The sequence below is a fragment of the Parus major genome, chromosome 6 (assembly GCF_001522545.3).
Source record: "Parus major isolate Abel chromosome 6, Parus_major1.1, whole genome shotgun sequence".
NCBI lineage: Eukaryota > Metazoa > Chordata > Aves > Passeriformes > Paridae > Parus > Parus major.
The window spans coordinates 1,212,731-1,235,464 of NC_031775.1; the positions used below are offsets into that span (position 1 = coordinate 1,212,731).

At 52.8% G+C, this 22,734-nt stretch overlaps 1 protein-coding gene across 7 annotated transcripts in view; it reads right to left on the reverse strand.

The window, feature by feature from the left end:
• The window catches only part of CDH23 (cadherin related 23), a 176,130-nt gene extending 155,493 nt beyond the window's left edge, over window positions 1-20,637 (reverse strand). For all 7 annotated transcript variants that reach the window (XM_015633531.2, XM_015633529.2, XM_015633536.2 and 4 more), the window contains exons 1-3: window positions 20,481-20,637; window positions 11,613-11,687; window positions 8,266-8,343 (exon numbers count right to left, since the gene is read on the reverse strand). In XM_015633531.2, coding sequence (XP_015489017.1) covers window positions 8,266-8,343; window positions 11,613-11,682 — 148 coding nt within the window. In that variant the 5' untranslated portion in view covers window positions 11,683-11,687; window positions 20,481-20,637. The remainder of the gene's footprint in view (window positions 1-8,265; window positions 8,344-11,612; window positions 11,688-20,480) is intronic.
• Window positions 20,638-22,734: the final 2,097 nt, after the last annotated feature.

Genomic DNA, 22,734 nt, shown 5'->3' on the forward strand with positions numbered 1-22,734 from the left:
TCCCGGTTTAAAATCCATGGAGGCCTCTCCTCTCTCCTAGGAGACTCTTTTCCCACCTGTGTCTGCCAGAAATTGCCTGTGGAGCATCCCAGCACCAGTGAAACTCATTCTCCTGCCAGTGTTCTGTGAACTTCGGGGACGCTGCCAATTTTTATGTCTCCATGAGATCATCCTGTTGCAGTGTGATGAAACCAGCTTGGAATTTTTTTTTCCCCCCTCCCCAGTACAGAGCCCTTAATTCCTGACCCTTTCCCCCACCCCACCAAAGCAGGTGGGGCAATGACTTCTGGCTGACGCTGCTCTCTGCAAGCCCTTGCTCTGCAGCTGATGGGAGCACAGGCAATTTTTCCAAGGCAAAGAACAACTTGCAAATCCCAGGAGATGTTTTTCCCCCAGCCTTTAAGGCCCTAGGAGAGCTGCTGGGAGAGGTGTGGAAAGCAGGGCGGTGCTTTCTGTGTGGTCCCCTCACTTCTTGCCTCACCAAACCCCACTACACATGGCTGCTCCTTCGCAGGGAAATGCTGCTTTATCCGGCAGGATGTGTTTAATTTGATGCTGCTGTCATACGGGAAAAGGTGCATTTCCAGACTCAGGGCTTTCTGCAGTGCTGTTACTTATTTTACAGTCTTCTGCCACATCTTATTCCTTCCCCTCTATTTCCCAAAATCATTATTAACAACCATTAATCTCTGCCTGGGAGGATGCTCCTCGCTTCTCTCCATACCCCAAATTGTTCCTCTCCCTTGGACTTTACGTATTTCAAAGTCTCTTTTTCTTCCCCCCCTCCTTCCTCTTTTCAAATTAACTGCTTGAAACCAGAAGAGCAGAGCAAGTAAAGCCACCACATCACTGTTTATGAAAGGATATTACGTTCCACGGCACCGGCTCTCACCTCAAAGCTAATAATCAATTAGAAAGGAAAAATAAACCGGTTTCTCCGGACTCAGGTACCAAATCACCCTCCTAATTGCTCACAGGCAGCAAGACAACCTCCGTGATACAACACCAGAGCAGGCACCTGACAAAGCCATGCAGATGAATGGAATAAAATTGAGTTACTAACCATTAAATGTCAAGCGTTTGAAATCTTTCCCCCTGGTGTACCCAGCAATATTAATAAATCTTTAAGAGAGGGAGCTCACGGAGCTTTCTCACTGCCCTGACCAGCGCTGCAAACGGAGCAGATGTTTTCGCGGAGTTGTCCAACAACGCTTTCTTTCCCCCCACCTCCCCTCCCCAAGTGGCTACAGTTAATTCAAAAGCCATCAATGTACCCAAGCAGCCTGACAGGAGGAACCAATTTATTAACTCCCCCTGCCAATCAAGCACATTAAGCCATCCCAAAGGCAGGAGGGTGCATTAGCACACGCCGGCGATAAATCAGTTTAAAAGCCGGGAGACGGGGAGGGGATGGAATCCTGCAGCAACACTGAGGCGACCCACGCTCCCCAAAACCACGGAAAACATGAGAAAACAAGCTTCCCAAGAGCTGGCCCTGCCACCCAGGCAATCAAGAAAAGAAGCTGGACCTTCCTTAACTCTTTGTTGTTGTTGTTTTTTGATTCTCGGCATTTTTTTTGGCTTGTTTCACAGCAGTAAGCCCCAACCACGGGTTGTGGCGGCAAATAATTTGAATTTTCTTTTTCTTAAAGAAAAGAACTTCCACAGTGCCTTCCACAGGGTTGAAAGGGAGTTTGAAGATGTCTTGTTCCACCCCTGCCATGGGCAGGGACACCTTCCACTATCCCAGGTTGTTCCAAGCCCCATCCAACCTGGCCTTGGACACCTCCAGGGATCCAGGGGCAGATCCAGATTGCAGAGATCTCAGATGTGCCAATATTAGAAGCAGGGGGTAAAGGAGTTTGGTCTGGGGATTTTTCCTTCTCCTTTAAGCTCACACAACCCAAATATGTTAAATTTCCAACCTGGCAAAACACACAAGCGTGTTCAGCACTGTTTGCAACCAGAGCTTTTTTTTTTCTGATAGTGAAATCACAAGCTCACCTTCCCCACCAAAAATAAAATGATGGGTGTATGCAAATGCAAGTATTTCCCTCCAGCACAGGGGGAGGAATTATTACCCTTGGCTAATAATATTCCCTTAGGACATGAATACCTCCACAAGGATACACACACAGATATATATATATATATGTCTCCTAACTTGAATATATACACACATATCCATACCTACGTGCTTTTCCCACCTCCTGGGTTGTTTTTTTTCTTTGTTAAGCCTGACTCACATGATTATCCCTGCTCTCTATCAGTTTGGCCACCCATGTTAATGCCTCCAATCAGCCTGGGAGGCCCAATTTACCTGAGCTGGGGCAGTGCTGACATCCAAGCCCGGGCATTCCAGAGTAGCAAGGGGCACAGCCAGCAAGAAGCCAGCCCGCAAATGAAGCTCCCACAGACAGCCCTGTACAGATAATTAATGCTGCAAAAGCCATCCCAGACATAAAAAAATCACCCCAGCCTTCATTACCAAACTCACAGATCTTTCTCCCTCTCCCTGGAAGGGGCTTGGCCCCCGTGGCAGGGCTCAAAAGGTGGCGAGATCAAACCTGGGGATGGCTTGATGAGGCGTTTGCCAAGAGCAAGGTTACCCTGGCATGTTAATGAGTCCATATTGCAAATATACTTTCTTCCTTCTCCCTCTTCCCCTTCTTAAACACGAGCATTAATGTTACTGCCTATTAGCAAAGCAGATATGAAAGTTTAAGTGATTGATGAAGTGATTAATTTAATGACGCGGGGTTAAGGGTTTGGGTGGGAGTGGGGCTTTTTTTTTTTTAAAGCTTAAGTTTCCTGATGTTGGGAATAACTAATTTTCTAGCCTTAAGTTTTCATTAAAGATGCTGTACTTTCTGCAGCTCAACAAGTAATTTGGACCTTCGAATGACAGAAAAAGGGCTTGAGTTGGGAGAGCTGAGATCCCCTTCTTAAGCTCTCCTCAAATATTGCTGCTCATTAGGGTTGCCAGCACGCCTAGAAACGAGGCTGCTCCTCTGAAGAGCACTCAAGAACCCTGAAAATTCGGTTGTAGGCAGCAAAGAGCCATTGGGTGACAGATAAACGCCGAAGAGGAAAGGTGAGGTGGCCACAGCCTCCCTGTGTGAAGGAGAATCCCAGCCATGGCCACAAGGAAGCTTGGGGGCAGGTTCAAAAACACGCAGCCTCCATCACAGCCAGAGTCTGGACGAGTCCAGAGTCCATATTCCTCTGGAATTACCCTCCCTAAAAGGCCAAATCCATTCTGCCTGCTGCACACAGGCACCTCACAGGCGTTTGCTTCCTGGGCAGCCCACCCAGCAAGCAGACCAAGGAGTTTAGGGTCCTCTGGTGCTTGCCAACCCACCTTATTTCTGTCAGATAAATGGAAAATGCAGCTTTGTGAGGCTTTTTACCACTATGAACCACAAGCTCCTGTGCCAGTGCCAGCACACCTGCCCCCTCAGCTCTGTAAGCAGCCACCAAGTGCCACCACCATGCACTTGCCCACTTGTTTCACCCCCTTTTCCCACCCAGCTGGGAATTCTTTACAAGCAGCAGCCTGGTTTCACCAGCAGTCAAAGCTTGTCAGAGACAATCCCCCAGCAGAGGGATGGGCAGCTGCCCTTGTCCTCTCACAGAATAGTTTGTGGAGAAAGGAACCCTCAAAACCATCCCTTTCCAAACCCCTCTCATGGCCAGGGACACCTTCCTCTATCCCAGGCTGCTCCAAAGCCTGTCCTTGGACACTGCCAGGGATGGGGCATCACCATCATGACCCCTATAAATCCACCTCATCCTGCAAGCCTACCTTCAGCTAGGCCTAAATGCTGGTCTAGCAGAAACCCAGCTCTGCAGGGTAGAAGGAAAGCCCTTAACAAATAGATCTAAACACGTAGCATTGTTTCCTGACGGGGCAGTAGCTTTTCTGTGGGGCGTTTTTGGAGCTGTGTCAGCAAACACACACAAACACAGGGATCATTTTCCCCACTACCAGCTCACCTGGCTGCGAGGAGGGCAGCGACTCCTGGCTACAACCCTTGCACTGCCCCATGCTCCCAATGTTCCTTCCTACTGCCCTACTCCCAAAAGGCTTTAATCCCAAAATTTAAGGCTCGGGTTAACCAATTAGCAGCTCATTAACAGTGCACCTCGAGGGTACTTTCTGGTCTTGCCACCGTGATTTTTAACCCCGTGGCACACCCATATTAGTTTATAATTCTCTCTTTAGCTTTAACACCTAATTCTGAGCGAGAGGGACACAAGAGCAGGTACATCCTTTTCTCCAGAAGCAGGCTCCTGCAAGTAAGGGGCTCTCCCACCCGGAGCCACCAAAGGGAAAAGGGTTTGGTGGCCATGCCGTGCTCAGGTGACCACAGTTCTCCATCCAAATCTGCCCCCAACAGATGGCCTCCAATCCTCCTGCATGGATATCTGAGCTCTGAAATTATTGAATCAGTCCAGAGGCATGCAGGGATCAGAGAGACAGCATTTTTTAAATTTTTTTTGCCATTCTCCTTCCAGTGATGCATCCGGAGGAGCCCGGGCACCGCGGTGGTGGCCGGCAGATGCCAACAGCTGTGGGATCAAACAGGTTTAGCCCCTGCTCAATCCCACACTGATAACCATATCTTCAGCAGCAGCTTGAGTGGCCCAGCACCCCCGGGGACCTCTCCTGGGTGCCAAAGCATCTCCTCATGTCCGGGACCAGAGCACGCCAGCAAAAGGCATCTCTGGAAGAGGTGAGTGCCTTGGAAAGGACAGATACAGAGTGTGGGGGATGGAAGCCTTCCCTGCCTGGAGAAGAAAAGCCCTCTGGCCTGGTCCTTGTGTAGGACAGAGAAATAAATCAAATCATCCACAAATATCAGAGGGGTGTGCTTCCTCAGATCCACGTGAGGAGTTACCACAGAGCACCCTGCCTGTGAAATACCACATTCCTCTTTAGTTTTCTTGCGAAATAATTCCATCCTAGCAGGCACGAGGCATCACATGCCAACTTAAACCCTTTAATGGCCACCAGCCAGCAAAGTGCACCCTCACCAGTGGCACACCACTATCCCTGGCTCCTCTTAGGCTGCAGCAGAGAGCACAGCGAGAGCCACAGCTCCACAGGCAGTGCCTGCTGCAGCCCATTCTGGAGCAGCTCTCTTAAAGAGCAAGGTTCAGCTCTGCCTATTCAAATTTAGTGGAGAAATATCCCTGCTCACAGCGTTTGCCAGCTCAGCAAAAGCTGCACAGAGCAAAAAGAGGGCAGAGCAAGCCATGAAATTCCCTGTCAGCCGTCCATCCATCCATCCGCCTTGCTCTCTGAGCACGGTGGACCCCGGGATGGAGAGCACAGCCCAGGCTTCCTGGGAGAGACACGGAGCCGGAGGGAAGGAAAAGCTGGCTCTGAGCAGCAAACTCAGCCCAGGTCACTGCTCCTGACCCTGGGACTTGCTGACTTGGGGGTTCTCCTTGGCCCTGTGCTGTCCCAGGGTCTTGGGTGGGAGGAGGTGCTGAGGCAGCCAAATTTTGGGGAGCCGGGGCTGAGCGGCTCACCAGTCACAGCAGGCTGGTGGGTGGAGAGCTGAGAGCCTCAGCTGTAGACATTCCTACCTGGGAATAAGTAATGGAATCAAACAGCAGGCAGCCTTGGCAGAGGTCCTGCGGGAGCCCAGCCTCCCCACCTGCCAGCAGGTGCTGTCACCAGCTCCCCCAGCACATCCTCATGCTGGCATTGCCCAGGGAATGGTCATCCCAGCGTGGATTTCCCTGTGCCGTGCACTGCTCAGCCTCAGCAGGCTTCACGAGGGACACCAGCCCTTCATGGCATCATGGAATGGTTTGGAATGGTCTTGGTAAGAGCCCCTGCCATATTCAGGGGCACTGCCCAGCAAGTGCTCACAGCCCCCTGCAGCCTGACCTAAGATCTAGACTAAGATGCCTCTGCTGGTTTTAAGCAAGAATTACCAAGAGTTACCTGATGGGGATGATGACACATCGTCCCCACCTGGGTGACCATGCCCCTGACACGACACGGCCTGAGGGCAAGGCCAAGTGCACGTTATCACCTCAAGAGCAGTGGATGAAGTGTTTCCCACTCTTTTAAGACAACATTATTCCAGTGACGCTAAAATGTTATCGCTAGGATGAAGGGGAAGTGGAATTACACTCGTCTGAATGGCCTCTTTTGTCACGCATTTTGCGAGGCGTTGAGGCATGAAAGCTTTCAGAGAAACCTGGGTGAATCCAAGCTGGGTGGTTATAAGGCTACTTACAGACCTGACATGATGGATCATCTTCATTTTCCCATCCCTGTCCCGCTCACAGCAAATCCATTTGCTGGGCAATTAGACTCCAGTCATTACATTATGCTAAGAGGACGCTCCTTTGGCAGCGGCAGGGACCCCAACCAGAGGAGCCTGGAGTGCTGCCTGCCCATTCCCAGCTGCTGGGACAATCCAGGGCTGCAGTGACCCCCGTGGCAGCGACACCAGCTTCCCAGCTCACCTGGAACCCACAGCACACAGCCCTCCAAGAGGTCTGGGATTGAGCAAAGCGGCCCTCGGAACGATTTTGCTCAAGGCAAACAGCAGCGGGATAGAGATGGGACAGTCCTGCTCCTGCACCTTCTTCTCCAAAGGGGTGTTATATCCAGTCAGAACTCCCATTTTTCCAAGTAAAACACAGGGTGATGCAGCTGCTGGTGGCTGGCACGGGCTCTCCTGTGGGCCCTGTCTTGCCCATGCCACCACAGCCCAACCAATCACCCTCCCTCTCCTCCTCATCCTCCTCTCCAAGGCATCTCCCGCCTTTCTCCTGCGATTCCCTCCCCAGCGCCTTCCCGGAGCTCCCGTCTCCGACTCCCTCTGCACTTGTGTCTGTGTGCTTCCATTACTTCTGGGTGAAATAACTGACTACAGGGTCAGTCCACCTGAAAATTGCTCTCCCCAGACCTAAATGAAACAGATGGGCATTGATGATGTTTTGGGAGAAATTAATCAGCCTGGACCGGCGGCAGCGCCAGCAGCTCCCTCGGCCCAATCTCGCCTAATGAATTCCGAGCTCTCTGTCTTAATAGCTCCTGACAAGACTAATTTACTCTTGTAAGTGATTAGAGGGGGAATGATCTCTTAATTGTTGCTTAAGATCCCTTTTGGCATGGCAGGCAGCAGGCAGGGAGGGGTTTGGAGGGAGGGGATGCTGGAGGGAGGGATGTCATGGGAATGGGCGCTCAAACAGACCTCAAAAAAAGACTTTTTTTTTTCCCCCCCAGGAAACTGTTCTGCTCCTCACACTCAGAATCTCACAAAGGTGTTTCCAGATGCTACTTTTTTTAAAAAAAAAAGTTAAAAAAACCTTAACTCAGAAAACACCTACCAACAGCAGGACACACAGGAATGACTGTGTGTGCCAACACTTCCCAGGCTGACATTTCCCTCCGGTGCACCTGGAAACAAAATCTCAAGGTGCCCATATTCTTAAGAGTCAATTATATACATACACAAAGTGTAATACAAAGTTGAAAAAAGAAAAAAAAGAAAGAAATTCAACTGCCAGAGTAATTCCAAGAACAACTTGACCTGCATAATACCTCACTGGAAATCTCCCTATTTTCTGACAAAATAGAAGTTTAGTCCAATTCCCACGAGGTATTTCCAGCTCAAGTACTTGGAGAGCAAGGTGCTCTGTGAGGAAGCATTTCCATTGAGCTGTTCCCAACCAGCTCTCACTCCTGCTCCCTTTCCCAGGGCTTCTCCACCCAAACCAAGACTCCACATCCCACCTGCTTGCTCAGACACCACCCCAAAGCCCACAGGGGCTGCAGATGCCTGGCCAAGGGGACGCTAGAAGGGACAGAAGGCCCAGCTGGGAACGCTGCTTGAGCTGAGCAGCCACTGGAGATCTCTCCAGACTCTTCCAACCCTCAGCAACTCCGGTAGCCATGTGGGCGAGGTAAGAGCCCTTCCTTAAGGCAGGTGCTGCTCGGGCTGCATGGCTGGAGGTGGGAGAAGGGACCTCCAGAGGCTCCATCCCAGCCTCCCGATCGATTCCTCCCGCATTAAACGCCAGTCACGAGCCCTGATTGAAGACCCCAAGTTTAATGGGCTGAGAGCCTGGGAAGGCGCCGAGAACGACCAGGTCGATTTCTGCATTTACTAAAAACCGATCCCCAGCTAAATAAAGAAGGAAAAGCTCCACCTGCCAATCAGAAGAAAAGCATTCCTTTTCCATGCTTTTCCACGGTGTGGTGGCAGCCCGTGCCCGTGGGCCCATCCCACTTACCCACAGGTGTGTCCTCGTTGATCAGCAGGTAGGTGTCGAAGAAGTAGTTGATGAAGTACGGCAGGCGGTTTCCCTGGCCTGGGAAGGGGACAAAAACAAGGAGTTATTCCCCTGGCACAGACCAGCAAGGCTGGGAAAGGCTCAGGAACCCTCACAGGGCACCGGGCTCATGCTGGCAAGGGGTAAGTCCAAAGAAGAGAGCTAGCAGGAGGACAGAAAGCCCCGTGAGGCCCCTCCATAAAAGCTGGCAGGGGAGCCACTTCCCTCCAGCAGCCTCTCTGGATCTGGTATTTTCCAAAAGGCAGAGGGGAGGGGGAGAGCCGGCAGCACAGGGACCAGGAGCATCAATTATTGGTTTAGCCCAGGATTAATACCTTCGCTTTGTTCCCACGGCTGAGAGCCTTCCGCCTCGTCAGCCACCCCAGCAAACCCCCGTGCTCCTTGCCTCTCCCATCACCCGGCTGCCTTTCCCCTCTAATTGCCTCCTTTCACCTTTAATAACCAGGCTCGCTCCTTGCCGCTGCCTCTTTGGCGGCGCTGGGAGCTGGCGAGCCTGCCCCTGGCCCGCAGCCTCATTAGGGGACAGAGGCAAGTGCAGAGCACGTAGGAGAGTGACAAAGGCAGCCTGAGCCGCGGAAAGAGTCAGCCAGGAAAGATCTACTGCTGCAGGGTTGTGAGGAAAGAGGTGGCGGGAGAGGCACACAATGATTTCCCAGGAAGGGAAGCGTGTTCAGCATCCCACCTCAGGAAACAAGAACAGACCAAGCCTCAGCATCCTCTTTGCCTGCCAAGCTCTCAAAGGCAGGAGATGCTCCTGGGACCTTTCAAACACAGGTCCCAGGTGTGCATCCCAACAAACCAGCTCCTGAGGACATGGGCACAGGATGGGGGGAGCAGCCCGAGCTCCCCCAGGGCTCCCTCCATAACAAGACAGGGATTTTACAGCTCTGCCCTCTTTCCTGGGGCACCAGGTCTGCTAAACACCCTGAGAAATGGGAAAGCACTGGAGGCAGCTCTCCAAAGAGAGAATGTGCCTCTGCAAAGGCACATTTAAATCCCAGCCTCTGGATTTAAGTACCTGGAAAGAAAATAAAAAAGGAACCTGACAAAATGGGTTATTTGGGAGCTAAGAGCATCTCCAGAGGCTTGGCAGCACACTTGTCACCGGCTGCCACGCTGGGGCCAGCAGGCTCCAGGAGGGGCAAATGAGGCTGAAACACCCCCAGCAGCCCCTGGCACACAGGACTCGCTTCTGCAAAACCTTTCTCTTTCAAAATACATTTCTTAATATCACCAGCACGCTAAAAATAAGTTTCACTTTCCGAATCCAGCTGCAGCAGGTGCTGGGAGGCTTCCAAGCCACCTGGCACACAGGATCTGTGCGCTCAGAGAGGAGGGAGACCAGCACCTGAGGTGCTGAGGGAGGGTCTCTGGAGGCAGGACACCTCAGCTTTGGGCTGCAAATCCCAGGATAAAGGCCGGAGTTTCCTTTGAGAGATTGCCACAGCCCCCCAGTTATACCCTGGGACTCAGCACCCCTGTAACCCCCAACACAAGACGGGGTGCCCCCAGCACAGGAAGGACATGGACCTGCTGGAGAGACTCCAGAGGAGGCCATGAAGATGCTGGGAAAGCTGGGGGTGTCCAGCCTGGAGAAGAGAAGGCTCCAGGGAGACCTCGGGCGATGGAGGTCTCTGCTCATCTCCTGCAGCAGTAGCCAGGCAGGAGCAGGGAGGCTCCACTGCCATGCCAGAGTTGAACCACCCTCTTCCAAACACCCCAAGCCCACTCAGGCTCCACTTGCCCATTACATCCCAGCTCACAGCTCCACCAGGAGCTCTGCAAACCTTCTGGGAGGAGTTGTTCTGTCACCTGCAGTGCCCAGGGTGTGTGGCAGGGCATCCAGGCACTTATCCCAGGCACAGCAGCTGTGCCAGCACTTCCTTATCACAGAGATGGCAACCCAAGCCCTGGGCAGGCTTTAGGAGAGAAGGGCTGGAATGCTGCTGAGCTGCAAAGCTTCCCAATCCCCATCTCCCCGTGCTGCCTGTCTAAGGCTTGTCCCTGCAAGGAGGGAGCGAGTCCCCAGCTGGGCAGGCAGACCCCCACTGTGCCACTTCCAATGGGACAGGCTGGCAAGTGGCTCTTGGGGGAGGTAAAGGACTTGCTGGAATGTCTTTTTCCCTTGCTTGTCCCCCTTCCCAGAGGAGCGCCAGGGCAGTTACCCAGTGAGGCTCTCCTTGATCCAACACGACACCAGAGGGAGATTGACTGCGCCTGTCACTCACGGCTAATGTCATCCACTGACTGCTTAATCAGGCTGCCAATCTGGGCAAGCCATCTCCAGGCTTCAGGAGGGGAAAAAAAACCAGAAAAAGCCTTTATTCCAAAGGGCACAGTGCTATCAAATGGACACACACTGGCTATTGTTTATCAGCAAGAGCCACACAGGCACCCTCTCCCCACACCAGCACCCAGCGGGCTTGGGCCAGTCATGTAACAATCCCAATTTTCACGGGGCTTTGCTGTACATTTACAGCTCCCATGCACCTTGTGATGTGCCAAAACCTGTCCCAAAAGGCGTATTCCCTACACCAAAAAGACCATTGTCTCAGAAGCCCCCCTTTTCCAGTGCCAGGAAAGACACAGAGCATCAGTGGAAAGAGCTTACTGTGGAGGCTCTCCTGGCCCACAGCCCTGCCTTTTCCCCCCATCTGGAATTAGAAAAGAGGTTTTGCAGCTTGGACAGGAGTTATTCCCTACCCAGCATATACTCAACACAGTTCAGGTCATAATTTTGCTGCTGAAAGCAGAGGGGGAGAGCCTTGCCAGAGATATTCTGCTGCACAGCTAACAAGCTTCTGGTTTGCATCCCTGCCTGTGATCCCTCCCTCCAGTTTTCTTTAGGTTTTATTTATGCAAATTGACCTTGTGCCAGGTCCAGCACCAGCTTTGCCTTGGTAAATCCGCATCTGGAAGCTGCCAAGAGCTTTTCATTGAGATACGCCGGGAGCATCTACCACTGCTGGGTTCACCAGCACATCCATCCTTCTCCAAGGCTTTTTCCAGCCCCACCTGCTCTCTCCCAAGAAAGGCCATCTAATGCCCTGTGTGCAGTCAAGCAAGGACTGCGAGGAGAGCGGGAGCACGATGTGCAGGCCCCCACGATTTCATGGGATGGAGACACAGCAGATCCCATGGAGACAGGAGATTTGCTCACCCCCACATCCCCCCTTCACCCCAGCAGTGCGGCTTCGCACGCTCACCAAGCACAAGCACAGCAATTGCCACCTTTGCACCTTGCAAACACAAGCCCCTGAGCAGGGAGAGAGCAGAGACAGACTTACCTGGAGAGACCAGCTCCAGGAGCAGGAGGAGAGGCAGGAAGCTGCCGGCAGCAGCCACGCGACGCTTCATGGTTCCTGTCAAAGAAGAGAGGCAGTGTCAAGTCCAGCACCTCTCAGACATGACCGTGTCTCCCTAAATCAGGCTCGGGGTGCAGCCCTGCCCCAGGTTGCTCCTTGGTTCCCCGATGCTGCAGGGGAGCCCCCCAGGACATCAGCGCTCTGTTTCAAACATCCCCTTGGTGATGGAACCCGGGATTCGCCTGGAGGAGGTGCTCCATTTTTTCCTTTCCGCTTCCCAAAGCTCCTCTTCTGTGAGGGGACGAGCCACGGTGAACTCCGTGGCCAGGAGAGGAGCAGCCCCAGCTGGGATGAGCTGCTCCAGCACCGGAGCAAAGGAAGAGCTGCTGTGACCCAGGAGTGACACGGCAGCGATCTGTCAGCACTCAGATTTGAGATGTTTTGGCAGAGCTGCGCGGGAATCTTGACCCAGAATCACTGGAGACGCACCAAGATTTGGGAGCTGAGCCCTTCGAACCTCTCCCAACACCTGGGTGGCCACAGAGGGGGCACTGCAGGAGCACAGGGAGCAGGGAAGCTGCCAAGCGTGCCCTCATCCCTCTCTGCCTCCCAAATTTTCAACACGAGGCTCCCCACACGAAGGAAACAGAATAAAGCAGTGCCAGCACAGCCACATCCTCATCCTCCCTCAATGCTCAGACCATCAAACCTGAAGCTTTTTTCCCAAAACAGCCCCAAGTGACCTCATCCAAGCGCCCCTGCGCGAGGGAATTCGCACGTGTGGATTTTAAAAGATTCCGCCCCGGAGACAAAGATAAACCACACGCGTTAAACACACACGATAAACCACAGGAAAGCCCCAGAGGCTGACAGCACACCCCTGAAACTCTCCCTGTTCCCCTGGGTGCTCTGCAAGCCATGGGTTACCCAGCAGTGGGCAGAGCTATCCCAACCCAGCTAAGGGTGAAGGGCTCTTCCCCCCCTCCAAGAGATTCATGGGAATCCTCACGGGTGCTCCTGAAGGGGCTCCAAAGCAATAGCTACGCCTATTTTATTTTTACTGATGGATGTGTCAGAGAAGACAGCTCGCAACAACTCTGTCACTGCAGAAAAGGGCCTGAAATTCTAATTTCTCCCGCTATTTTGCCACGGGGAGTCTCTGGGATGAAGAGGGCCGTGCCTAGACAAGAAAAACGGTGCTGTGGTGTATTTTGTGCATCTTCAGATATTTCAGTGTGAGCCTGAGGAGACATTCAGGTGCAATCATGCCCATCACCCCAGAAAACACAGCCAGGGCAGGAGAGTTTAAACCTCCGCCCCACGCTTCTGACTTCTGCTCGGTGTCAGCAGAGCATCCAAAAGCCCAGTTTCTAAACAAAAAAGGCCATTTTCCCAGGAGCCAGGCATCCCAAAAAGCCCTTTAGATCCCTACATTTGGCCAACAAAAGGGGAATAGATTCCCGTGATTAAGAAAAACCACCAAACATCTCAATTTTCCCCCCTCTTTAATAGGTTTTGGGGGGGAGGAAATCTCAGCATTGTTGCTCCAGAGCCCTGCACCGAATGCAGAGCCCAAGCTCTTGGTGCTGCAGGCAGGGAGGATGAGGTGGAAATGAGTTCCTCTGCCTTCTGCAGAGCCAAAATGCCACAGCAAACACTTACTTTCTTCTCAAACAGCACCACTATCAGCCCAAGTGAGCGTGAACATTATTTCCCAGCTTCACAGCCCATGTTTAAAAAGCAGCAGGGCAGTGGAGAAACAATTTACGTGATGTAGAAATAAAGGCGGCTGACAGCATCCCCTTTCGAGTGCCGTGATAAATCTAAATATTGGATATTCCAAGTCAGCCACTTCATTACATAAGTAATTGCCTGAAATGTCATTTTGATTTTTCTCTGTCTTCATTAATATTGCAGCTCTTCACTGGTTCTTCGAGATGGTTCACTTGAACACTGCAAATTTAAGGACCGGGATGGAGAAGTCTCTGGGGAGAACTTTTAAAAATTGTGACTAAGAGCAGATTAAATTGCACCCTGTGCCTGGAAGAGGCTCTTTGGAGGAAGCACTCGGTGCAGTTTCCAGCATGATAATGTCTCTGGGCAAGGCGTCCCTGGGCGCTCAGGTGTTGTCTCCTCCTGGCTGCCAAAGCACTGGTGTTAAACCAGAGGTTTCCCCATCCTCTGGCAGCTGCTCCCAAGGCTCACGGAGCTGCTGGAGAAATGGGAAGCTGAGGAAACACCACAGAGCAAACAAATCTGGGCCTTGAAAGTTTAGGAATCAGCTCAAGTGAAGCAGAGAAGTTTTCCAGCCTTTCTCCCACCTGCCCCAGCCCTTGGCACATGCTCCAGGAGCCTCCTGGCACCTCTGGAACACCCCCAAACCCTCTCCAGCCCGGGCCAGGGGCTGCTCCAGCAGTGACTGCCAGGCTCTGCACGCGGGCTGGGTTATTTTTACGCGCGCTGCCGGGGCGCTCGCTCTGCGGGCGCGCAGAACGCGCCATCGCCTCCGTCACAGCCCAGCTGGCAGAGCTGGCATCTTTAATCACCCCCAGAACCCCTGTCCCCTCATCCCCTTCCCCAAAAAGGCACCGTGGTGCTGGAGCCTCAGAATTCCACAGCTCCAACCTCTCCGCGCCGCTTTACGGGCGTGAAGAAGAAATGGAAGCGTAAATCAAAGCGCCTCACGAGCGGCTGCCAGGGGAGGGAACTGGGTGTGCCTTCCCAAAAAAAACACCTTTTCCTGCAATGAAACACCATGGGTGTCCCCCAGAGAGGGACAGCGCTGTCCCCACACAGGATTTGAGGCAGGAGGTGGGGTGGAAGCAGCTGAGGTGTCACTGGGGTGCCTCCACATCCATCCAGCTGCTGGAGGACCCCTCTCTCCCAGTCTCCCTCCACCACTGTGGCCACCTTGGGAGAGCAGCCAGAAGGAGATGGCCCAACAAGGATGACCACCAAATATCCAAAAAATCACCCCTGGGCTGCCCTTCAGCCAAGCACATCGCCTAACACCACCCCTCACACCAAAAAATCCACCCTCTCCTGCTTTCCCAGCTTCCCTCTGCTCCTTAAAAAAATCCCTGCTAGAAATGCACCTTTTCTCCTCATTACTGCCTCTTGGCCAGGGCTTTACAATAAGTAGGATTCAAAAGGAAAAAATTACAAGTTAATTCTGATTTTTCTTTTTTTTTTTTTTCCTTTTCTTATTCCCACCCCCATATTGGCGTGAGCCATACCCAAATCATAATTCCCAAAAATAACAAATTGCAGAACAGGGTAATCAGAAGTAAATTGATATTGATAAATAAGCTTTTCTCCTGTGCGGTAGGTGGTTTATTTTAATCTAATGAGTTTTATATTTTCTGAGCTTTCAGATTCCATGATGAAGAGCCGTCCACGCTAGAATTACAAAGCACTTTGAAATATTGTAATTTTATGGCTCATTTTGTCAGGACTCTTGAAAATGAGATTTGTTCCCAGTGAAAAAATTTGCCCCCTTCTTTTTTTAATATATTTTTTTTCTTTCTATTCCCTGCAGCGAAAGGAAATAAAATTTCCCTGTTAAATAAATAAAGGCCAGGATATTGGTATGCACATGGGAGGGAGAATATGGATCATCACAGGGAATAAGGGGCCACGGTCCACCTGAGATGGTGTTTGCAGGAGAAAAGAGCATGGAAAATCCTCTCTCTTCCTCCTCCACTCCAAAATCAAAGCTGAGGCTGGAGACAGGGGTGTTTCCTCCCTACAAAACTCAGCTGGGGTACTCAAACCTTCTTCCTTCCAGGGAAAAAGCTGGAGCTGGTCCTCACTGACAGCTACTAACACTCAAAAGTTTCCCTCACTTCCAGCAGTTTACTTCCACTTAAAAACGAGGACAGGAGTGGAAGTATTTTGGTTGGTGCTTCCAGACATTTGCCATCCCACAGGAAACAAACACTAGCTGCAAAAATGACATTAAGACATCCTCTAAGCAAAAACCCCAGGCCCAGAAGGAAATGTCACCTCTAAACTTCTCAGTCCTTGCAGGAAGGCTGTGCCTGGGTTGGAAATGATGTCGGGTTTCCCAAGCCCTGGATAATCCCAACAAGCCAGCTCTGTGTAAGCAACACACAAACCCTTCACCACACCTGTGGCATCACCAAGGAAAAGCCAAATAACACATCCAACTCAACTTCTGCACCTGTGGGATACTAAAACAACACCCTGGAGCTCTGGGAAGAGAGTCCCTGTTCCCTGCTGCATCAGTCACTGCCACCCACCCCTCCACGGTGAGGGCAGCCTCGTTTTTGGGGAGAGAGAAGTAGGAATTCCCAGTTTCTTTCAAGTGGGGCAGCACTGGCTTTACAGAGCCTCCAGCACTGGTTGTTAGTCACCACGGGCATCATAGCAACCATTTTCCATCACAAAAACTCTCTTCAGCAGCTCCTGAGCTGGGAGGAAGGCTGGGATGGGGCATGGAGACCAAGCCAACCGGCTCCTCCTGGGCTGCACAGGGAAGCAGCACAGCAAAGCTGAGGAGCAGATGATGCTAACCTGGGATGGAAAGGTGGAAGAGCAGCCAACAGCAACCAAGCTTGGCTTAAAGGAGAAAAAGAGGGAGGGGAAAAAAAGGAGGAGGGGGAAGAAGGGTGGGAATTCTTGCTCTAGGAGGAAGTAGAAAGCTGAATAAGGTGGAGTGGCACACATAGTCAGCTCTCACAAGACAGGAGCCTCTCCCCAGGTCTTAGAAAATCTACAGGAAGGGACAATGTGACAAATGTAAGGATGCTGAAGGCCTGACTCCGAGCCTGCTCAGGAATGGGATGCCAGGCACTTTCTCTCTCATGCCCTGCCTGGAAGCAGAGAGCCTCCCTCCGACCCAGGGCAGGCAGCAGCCTGGCTGGACTTCCAAGCACTGCCATCAAAACAATGCAGGAGAAGTGTCCAGCATGCTCAGGCTCCCACACACCGTCCCTGAGCGTGGCTGTGCCACTGCCATCCCTGCCCATGGATCCTGGGGGCTCCTGCCCACACCGCTCTGGATCCCAGCAAAGGAGTCCTGCTCTGTTCAGGGGGGTTTTAAGGGAAGGAAGAGGACAAGGTGTGTGTGAAGTGGGATTAAAGGGGGGAAAAAAAAGCGTGTGCTGGAGGGGACTGCCCCAGCACCTCCCTCCTTGCCACATCCAGCTGCAGCTTTCCAGGCAAGGGTCCCCTTTTTGCAGCAGGAGGGAACAGGCTTCACCCCAGGATGTCCCCCCACAACAGCCATAAAGGATTCAGCATCGGGCTCAGGAGGCAGCCACCAGCCTCAGAACCAGCAGCTCTTCCCAATCAGTCACCAAGCTGCATTTTAAAGCCCTGCCAAAGGAGATGGGTGAGTTATTTAACTCCATCTCCCCATTGGTAAAGGCTCAGCAGACACCACTCCAAGCCCAGAACCCCTGGGTGTGTGTGCACCTGGGATTTTATCCCAAATCCCTCACTCCAGCTGCCTCAAGCTCCAGGCTGGGAGTTTGCAACACTAAAAAGAAACAGCGAGGCTATTTTGTTCAGGCCTGTGGTAACTGGAGTGGTAGATCTTAAAAACAGAGGGGGAAAAAGGGATGCTCCAGAGGAAGGTTTGAAAAAAAACCCACAACAACCATAGGAAAACCCACAAAAAACCTTCCCACTGATGAACCAGAGCTGCAAAGGCTCTCAGGCCATTTCTTGCCTCATCCAAATCAAGAGGGAAGCGTCCTTGCTGCTTTCACACAAAGCTCACTTAACTTCCAGCGAGAGGCACTTTGGTGCTCCAGACCTTTCCAAGGCCTGCTGGCTGTTCCAGCTAATAAAAGGGAAGCTCTGCCTGACAGAGCAGCACTGTGGGCATGCTGGGGATAATCACTCCCTGGCTGGAATTGTAGGAGCAGGGAAAGGAAAAAAATGAAAGAAAATTCAGGCAGCCCAGGGGAAGGAAGATGGGGATACTCAGGAGGAGCCCCCTGGAAATCCCTCAGTCCCAGGGAGCGGCCCCGGAGAGCGCGGGGATGGAACGGAGCAGCAAAGGCGTGCAGCAGGGATGAGGTTATTTGGATTAATGACAGCAGTTCATCACCAGTGACAGGCTTGTTCGTGCCAGCCCTCCTGAGACCCCAGATGTGGCTGAGGGCCCTTGAAGCTGTCCAGTCCCTCTCCTACGTGCCCTTTCCGACGTGGTGCGGCGTGCTCAGGCTGCGGCACATCGCTCCATTTCCATCAGGAATTTGCCCCCAGTGGCTCTCTCCTCAGCACACTCCAGGCAGGAACTCTCTGTTTTATCAAACACACAGATCAGGGCAAAGCAAATCCAGGCTCTGGCAGGGGCTCCAAAGGGACAGCCCTCCCACACACAGAGCAGTTTGCATCGCCTGCCAGGTCCTTGGCTCCAGGACAGGGGCTCAAACGGGGGCTGAAAAAGTGACATCATGTGCCAGGATTGCCCCTCTGGTCAGAAGGGACTTGGAAGACCACACAGCCATGGGCAGGGACACCTTCCACTATCTCAGGGTGCTCCAACCCCATCCAGCCTGGCCTTCACACTTCCAGGGATCCAGGGGCAGCCACAGCTTCTCTGAGCAACCTGTGCCAGGGTCTGCCCACCCTCCCAGAGAGGAATTCCTTGCTAAAATCCCATCTAATCTTCACCTTCACCGACTGGAAGCCACCAGGATCCACGAACAAATATCTCCTGCCCACACTGAAACTTCAAGCTGAGCAGAACCCACAGAAAAATGCTACTCCAGCCCCTGGTCTTTACAAAACCCCTACAAGATCCAGGACATCTGCAAGGTTTGGGTCTTAACCCACAGGATTCCCAGTTTCTCCCCATTTCAGATGCAGAATCTACACACTGAAATAGAGTCAGATAACACCAGCACAAAGGCAGGAATTTTCACATTTGTGGGTGCTGGGCCACAAAAGCACCCCCAAGAAAACCATATTTCTCCTGCAACGTTATTAGAAGTCTTCCTGGAGGAAGCAGGATACTTTAGTGGGGGAAAAACAGGGAAGTTTTAGATTGCACATGGAGCTGTTTGTGCCCCAGCTCAGTTAGCCTGGCTGCAGAATCCTGGCTGCCAGCAGCTGGGATATTTTACACCCCAAGAAGGGGCCACAAGCCAGCCCCCCTCACCAAGCCAATCCCATATCCCAAAGCTTCTTAAATTCAAAAATAATCTGTGCTGCAGACCATCTGCACAGCACATCTAAGAAACTTCATGAAGCCTTTTTAAGTGGTCCTTTCACCCCCAGCTGCTCAGGAGAGGATTGCAGGGCCCTTTTTCCTCGCACCAGGTCAGCAGAGCTGCCGTGCCCTGGGCATCACTCTGGGGATTATTGCAGCTGGAACGATGCTGGTGCTGCTGCCTCCCTCCCTGCTGCATCCAGGTGATGCTCCTGCGAAAAGGGACGGCCCCAGGCACAGCAGCCAGCCGAGCTCCACAGTTCCCACCTCTTCCAAACATTGTTGCTCCCACTTATCGCCAAAAAAAAAAAAAAATAAAAAAGGAAAAAAATAATACAAAGAGACAACATCAATTTTTACAGTTTCCCACAAAGATAGTGTTTTACGAGTTGGTCTTAAAACATTGTATTTTTCACGATATCACCCGATTCCTTGGGAAACAAGAAAGCTTTTGTGCCGGGGATGAAGGGAGGGAGCGGGGTGGTGAAGGAAAATGGAACTGCACAGCAAATTCTCCTCCCCTCCTTCCCCAGGACAGGGGTGGGGGGAAGGAGAGACAAAGGTAAAACTCACTCTGCCGAAACAACCACCTGCATTTTCACAAACGCGAGCATCCCATGGGAACGCTTTATCCTCGGCTCCCACCCTCCCAAAAAAAAAAATAAAAAATAAATAAAATTTTAAACATCTCATGCAGCAGCTCTATCCCACATGCACGAAGCATCCCAGGCTCCCGCAGGATGCACCGGGAATATCCCGGGAAGGAGCCAGGCTTGTTGCGTGCAGCACAGCGAGCTCTGCCAGCCCTCCTGCCCAGGCAATCTGCTGCCAGACGCGGCTTTTCCTCCAGCACAGGGGAAAAAAAACCCACCCAATCCGACAACAAAGAGAAGGCACATCGGCATAGGAAACGTCCCATTCCAGCATCCCTTCCTCCTGGAAAACGCTGCGGGGTAGGAGAGGCGGCTTGGGGAAGCGCTAGGGGCCGGCAAGGCGGTCAGAACACGGATTGAAGGAAAAGAGGGAATGCAGGTTTTGAGGGAGACGAAGGAAAGCGGCAGCAAGTCGAGAATCACAGGAGGGAAAAAAATAACCTAAAACTAAGTGTTTCCTCAAAACGTTCAGGGGGAAGTTCGGCGTTTTAAAAACGCCGTCCCACTCCGGTTTTTTGGTAATGTCTGGAGGCGATTTAAAAATCCCACCGCTTCCACTGCGGCTCAGCCCCCACGCGCGGCTTTCCCACGGCTGGGAAAAGAAGTTCAGCCCCGGCTCATCCCAGAAACTTTGCGGCTTCTCAGCAGCCCGAACTCCGAACGGGAGCCGGGGATGGGGGGGAAGGAGGGAGCAGCGTGCCCCGCTCCCTCGGGGCCGGCACAGCGGGTACCACCGGACATTCCCGGCATCATTTTTGGGAAAAGGGGAGAAAGGGTGAGCTCCCCGCTTCTCCTGCCGCGGAAACCACAGCGCCGAGCCAGTCCCCCCAGCCCGAAATAATAACAATAATAGCAAAAAGCCCACTTTCGCTAGCCAGGAGGTTTGGGAAGGGGGACCAAGCCGCCCCTCGGGAAAGGGAGGGGGCGATGCAACATCCTCCTCGGCCCCGCATCCCACCCCTCCCGGCCGCAAAAACCCCCGAGGAGCCAGGAAAAGCGGCGGGGCATTACCTGCGGTGGATGTCTCGGAGCCCGGTGTCAGCGGCGACCCCCCATGCCCCCCCCGCCGCCCTGCGAGCCGCGGGAGGAGGAGGAGGAGGAGGAGGAGGAAGGGGAGGGAAAGGGAAGGAACGCGGGAGCCGCTGATGCGGGCGGCGCAGCGCCCCTCGCCCAGGTACCCGGGATTTCAGCTCCACCTCCCCCCTTCCTGACCCCTCCCTGGGGACTCCCAGCCACACAAAATCCCGGGCTCCCCCCACCCAGACAGCAACCGCCTGCTCAAATCCAACTTCTGAAGTTCGACTTCACCTCGGGGGGGGGTTAATTCTTTTTTTTTATATTGTTTTTGTTGGTTTATTTATTTTATTTATTTATTTTTGTTGTTTGGCTTTTCTCTTTTTTGTTGTTAATATTGTTATTTCTCTGACCTGTGCGCGGCAGCAGCTGGCAGGGCCCGGAGCACTTAAATAAATCATAGATGAGCGGGAAAAGCGATCCGGGCACGGAGCGCCAGGAGATCCTCCCGGATATTCCTGCCCAGGATGTTCCTGCTCTCCCCTCGCTTCCCACAGGCACGGCCTCGTACCTGCCCAAAAGCAATTCCCACCAAACCCTTCTGTGTCCTCACGGCATTCCTGAGCCTGGCAGGACATTCCTGCCCCCAGTCCAAGACCTCCCTACCAGCAGCTTTTGGGAAAGCGGCCAAACGCCCCTGCCTCACCCCATTTCGGGCCGCCTGGGAAGCGATAAAGCCATAAAAAGCCACCTGCAGTGACACCAACCCTCACAGCGAGGATGTTCCTCCATCCCAGGAAGGGGCAGGGCTTTGGCTACCATCACCACGGGGGGAAGCTCTACCACGCTCCCCACCCCATCTCGGCCAGTTTTGGTTAAAACACTAAATAAGTGATGTTTATGTTGTTAAAGGCCACCCTGGAAATCACAGATTTGGGTTGGACTGGGCATCAAAAATCATCTCATTCCACCCCTCCTGCCGCGACCAGGGATGCCTTCCACTGGCCCAGGGTGCTCCAAGCCCCAGGCAGCCTGGCCTCCAGCACTGCCAGGGATTGCTGGAAGTCAGGACCCCTCCCCTCCACTCACCTCCACAGCCCTCCTCCTGAAGCAGCAGTGGACAAATGCCCCTGCAGCAGCAGCAGGAGGGGGTAATTAAGCCTTTGCCTCTCTTGAGCAGCTTCTCCTAATTATGCCATTAGCAGAGCTCTGGGGCTGATTGGTTGGAATCGGGCACAGGTCTGCTCCTGGTCCTCCCTGGGGATGGGGGAGATTCCCCCACCAAACCCGGCCCAGCTGCAGGCACTTTGCACCCCAGAGCCAGCCCTGGCACACCTGCAGCTGCTCTGGGGCTAAAACCCCAAGTTCCAGGCAAACAGGTGAATGCAATGAGCTCTCTGCAGCCAATGGAGGTGCTGGTGGATCATTTCCACCCCATCACACCTGGGCTGGGTTAGGTTTGCTGAGGAATCCCCCTCGGTAGCTGGCACTGACCTTGGGGGTCACCAGGAGTGCAGAGGGTGCAGGTGTTACCTGTTTGGGGCTCTGAGCACCCTGCTGAGCTGAGCCACCTGCTCTGGGGGGGTTTTCTGGGGTCTTCATCCCTTCCTTGCCCTCTTCACAGTGACAGCAGCATGAAGGCAGCCAGGCTCCTCACGCTGCATCCATCACAGCCACGTCCACAAAGTCAGGGCACTAGTGAGAGGAAGAAATGACAAGAAAGGGGAAGAACCAAAGCAAAAGCACAGGTGAAGACATGTCTCAGGCCCTGGTGCCCGTAGCTGCTCTGACTTTGCCCAGGTGATGTCTCACTTAAGGCCTCTCCTGATAAATTTGGGTCAGGGTTTCTATTTAAACAGGAGCACACCTCTCCTCTGCCAGGTTCCCGTGCCTTGGCTTCCCACCACGGATTTCTGCTCACATCCTGAGTGGTTTGAAGATGTGTCACCTGTTTTACATAAGTCAGCTCTAACAAAGCTGAGTTCCTCCTGGCCTGGGCTCCCAGTCCCATTCCTGATGGAGTGCAGCGTTTCCCATCGAGGAGGAGAGGGAGGACTGGGGGGATGTCAATGTCTAGGTTCACAAAGCACACAGGAATTCAGGATCTTGTGATCTGTAGCCCCCTGTCAGAGTGGGTTTAAATCAGGCAGGGACAGCAATAGCTGTGTGCAGGCTGGACCTCGAAACAGCTCACTGAGCTGGTGTTCCCAAGCTCCTGTTTGGAGAAATCCATGGTATTCCAAGACCCAGC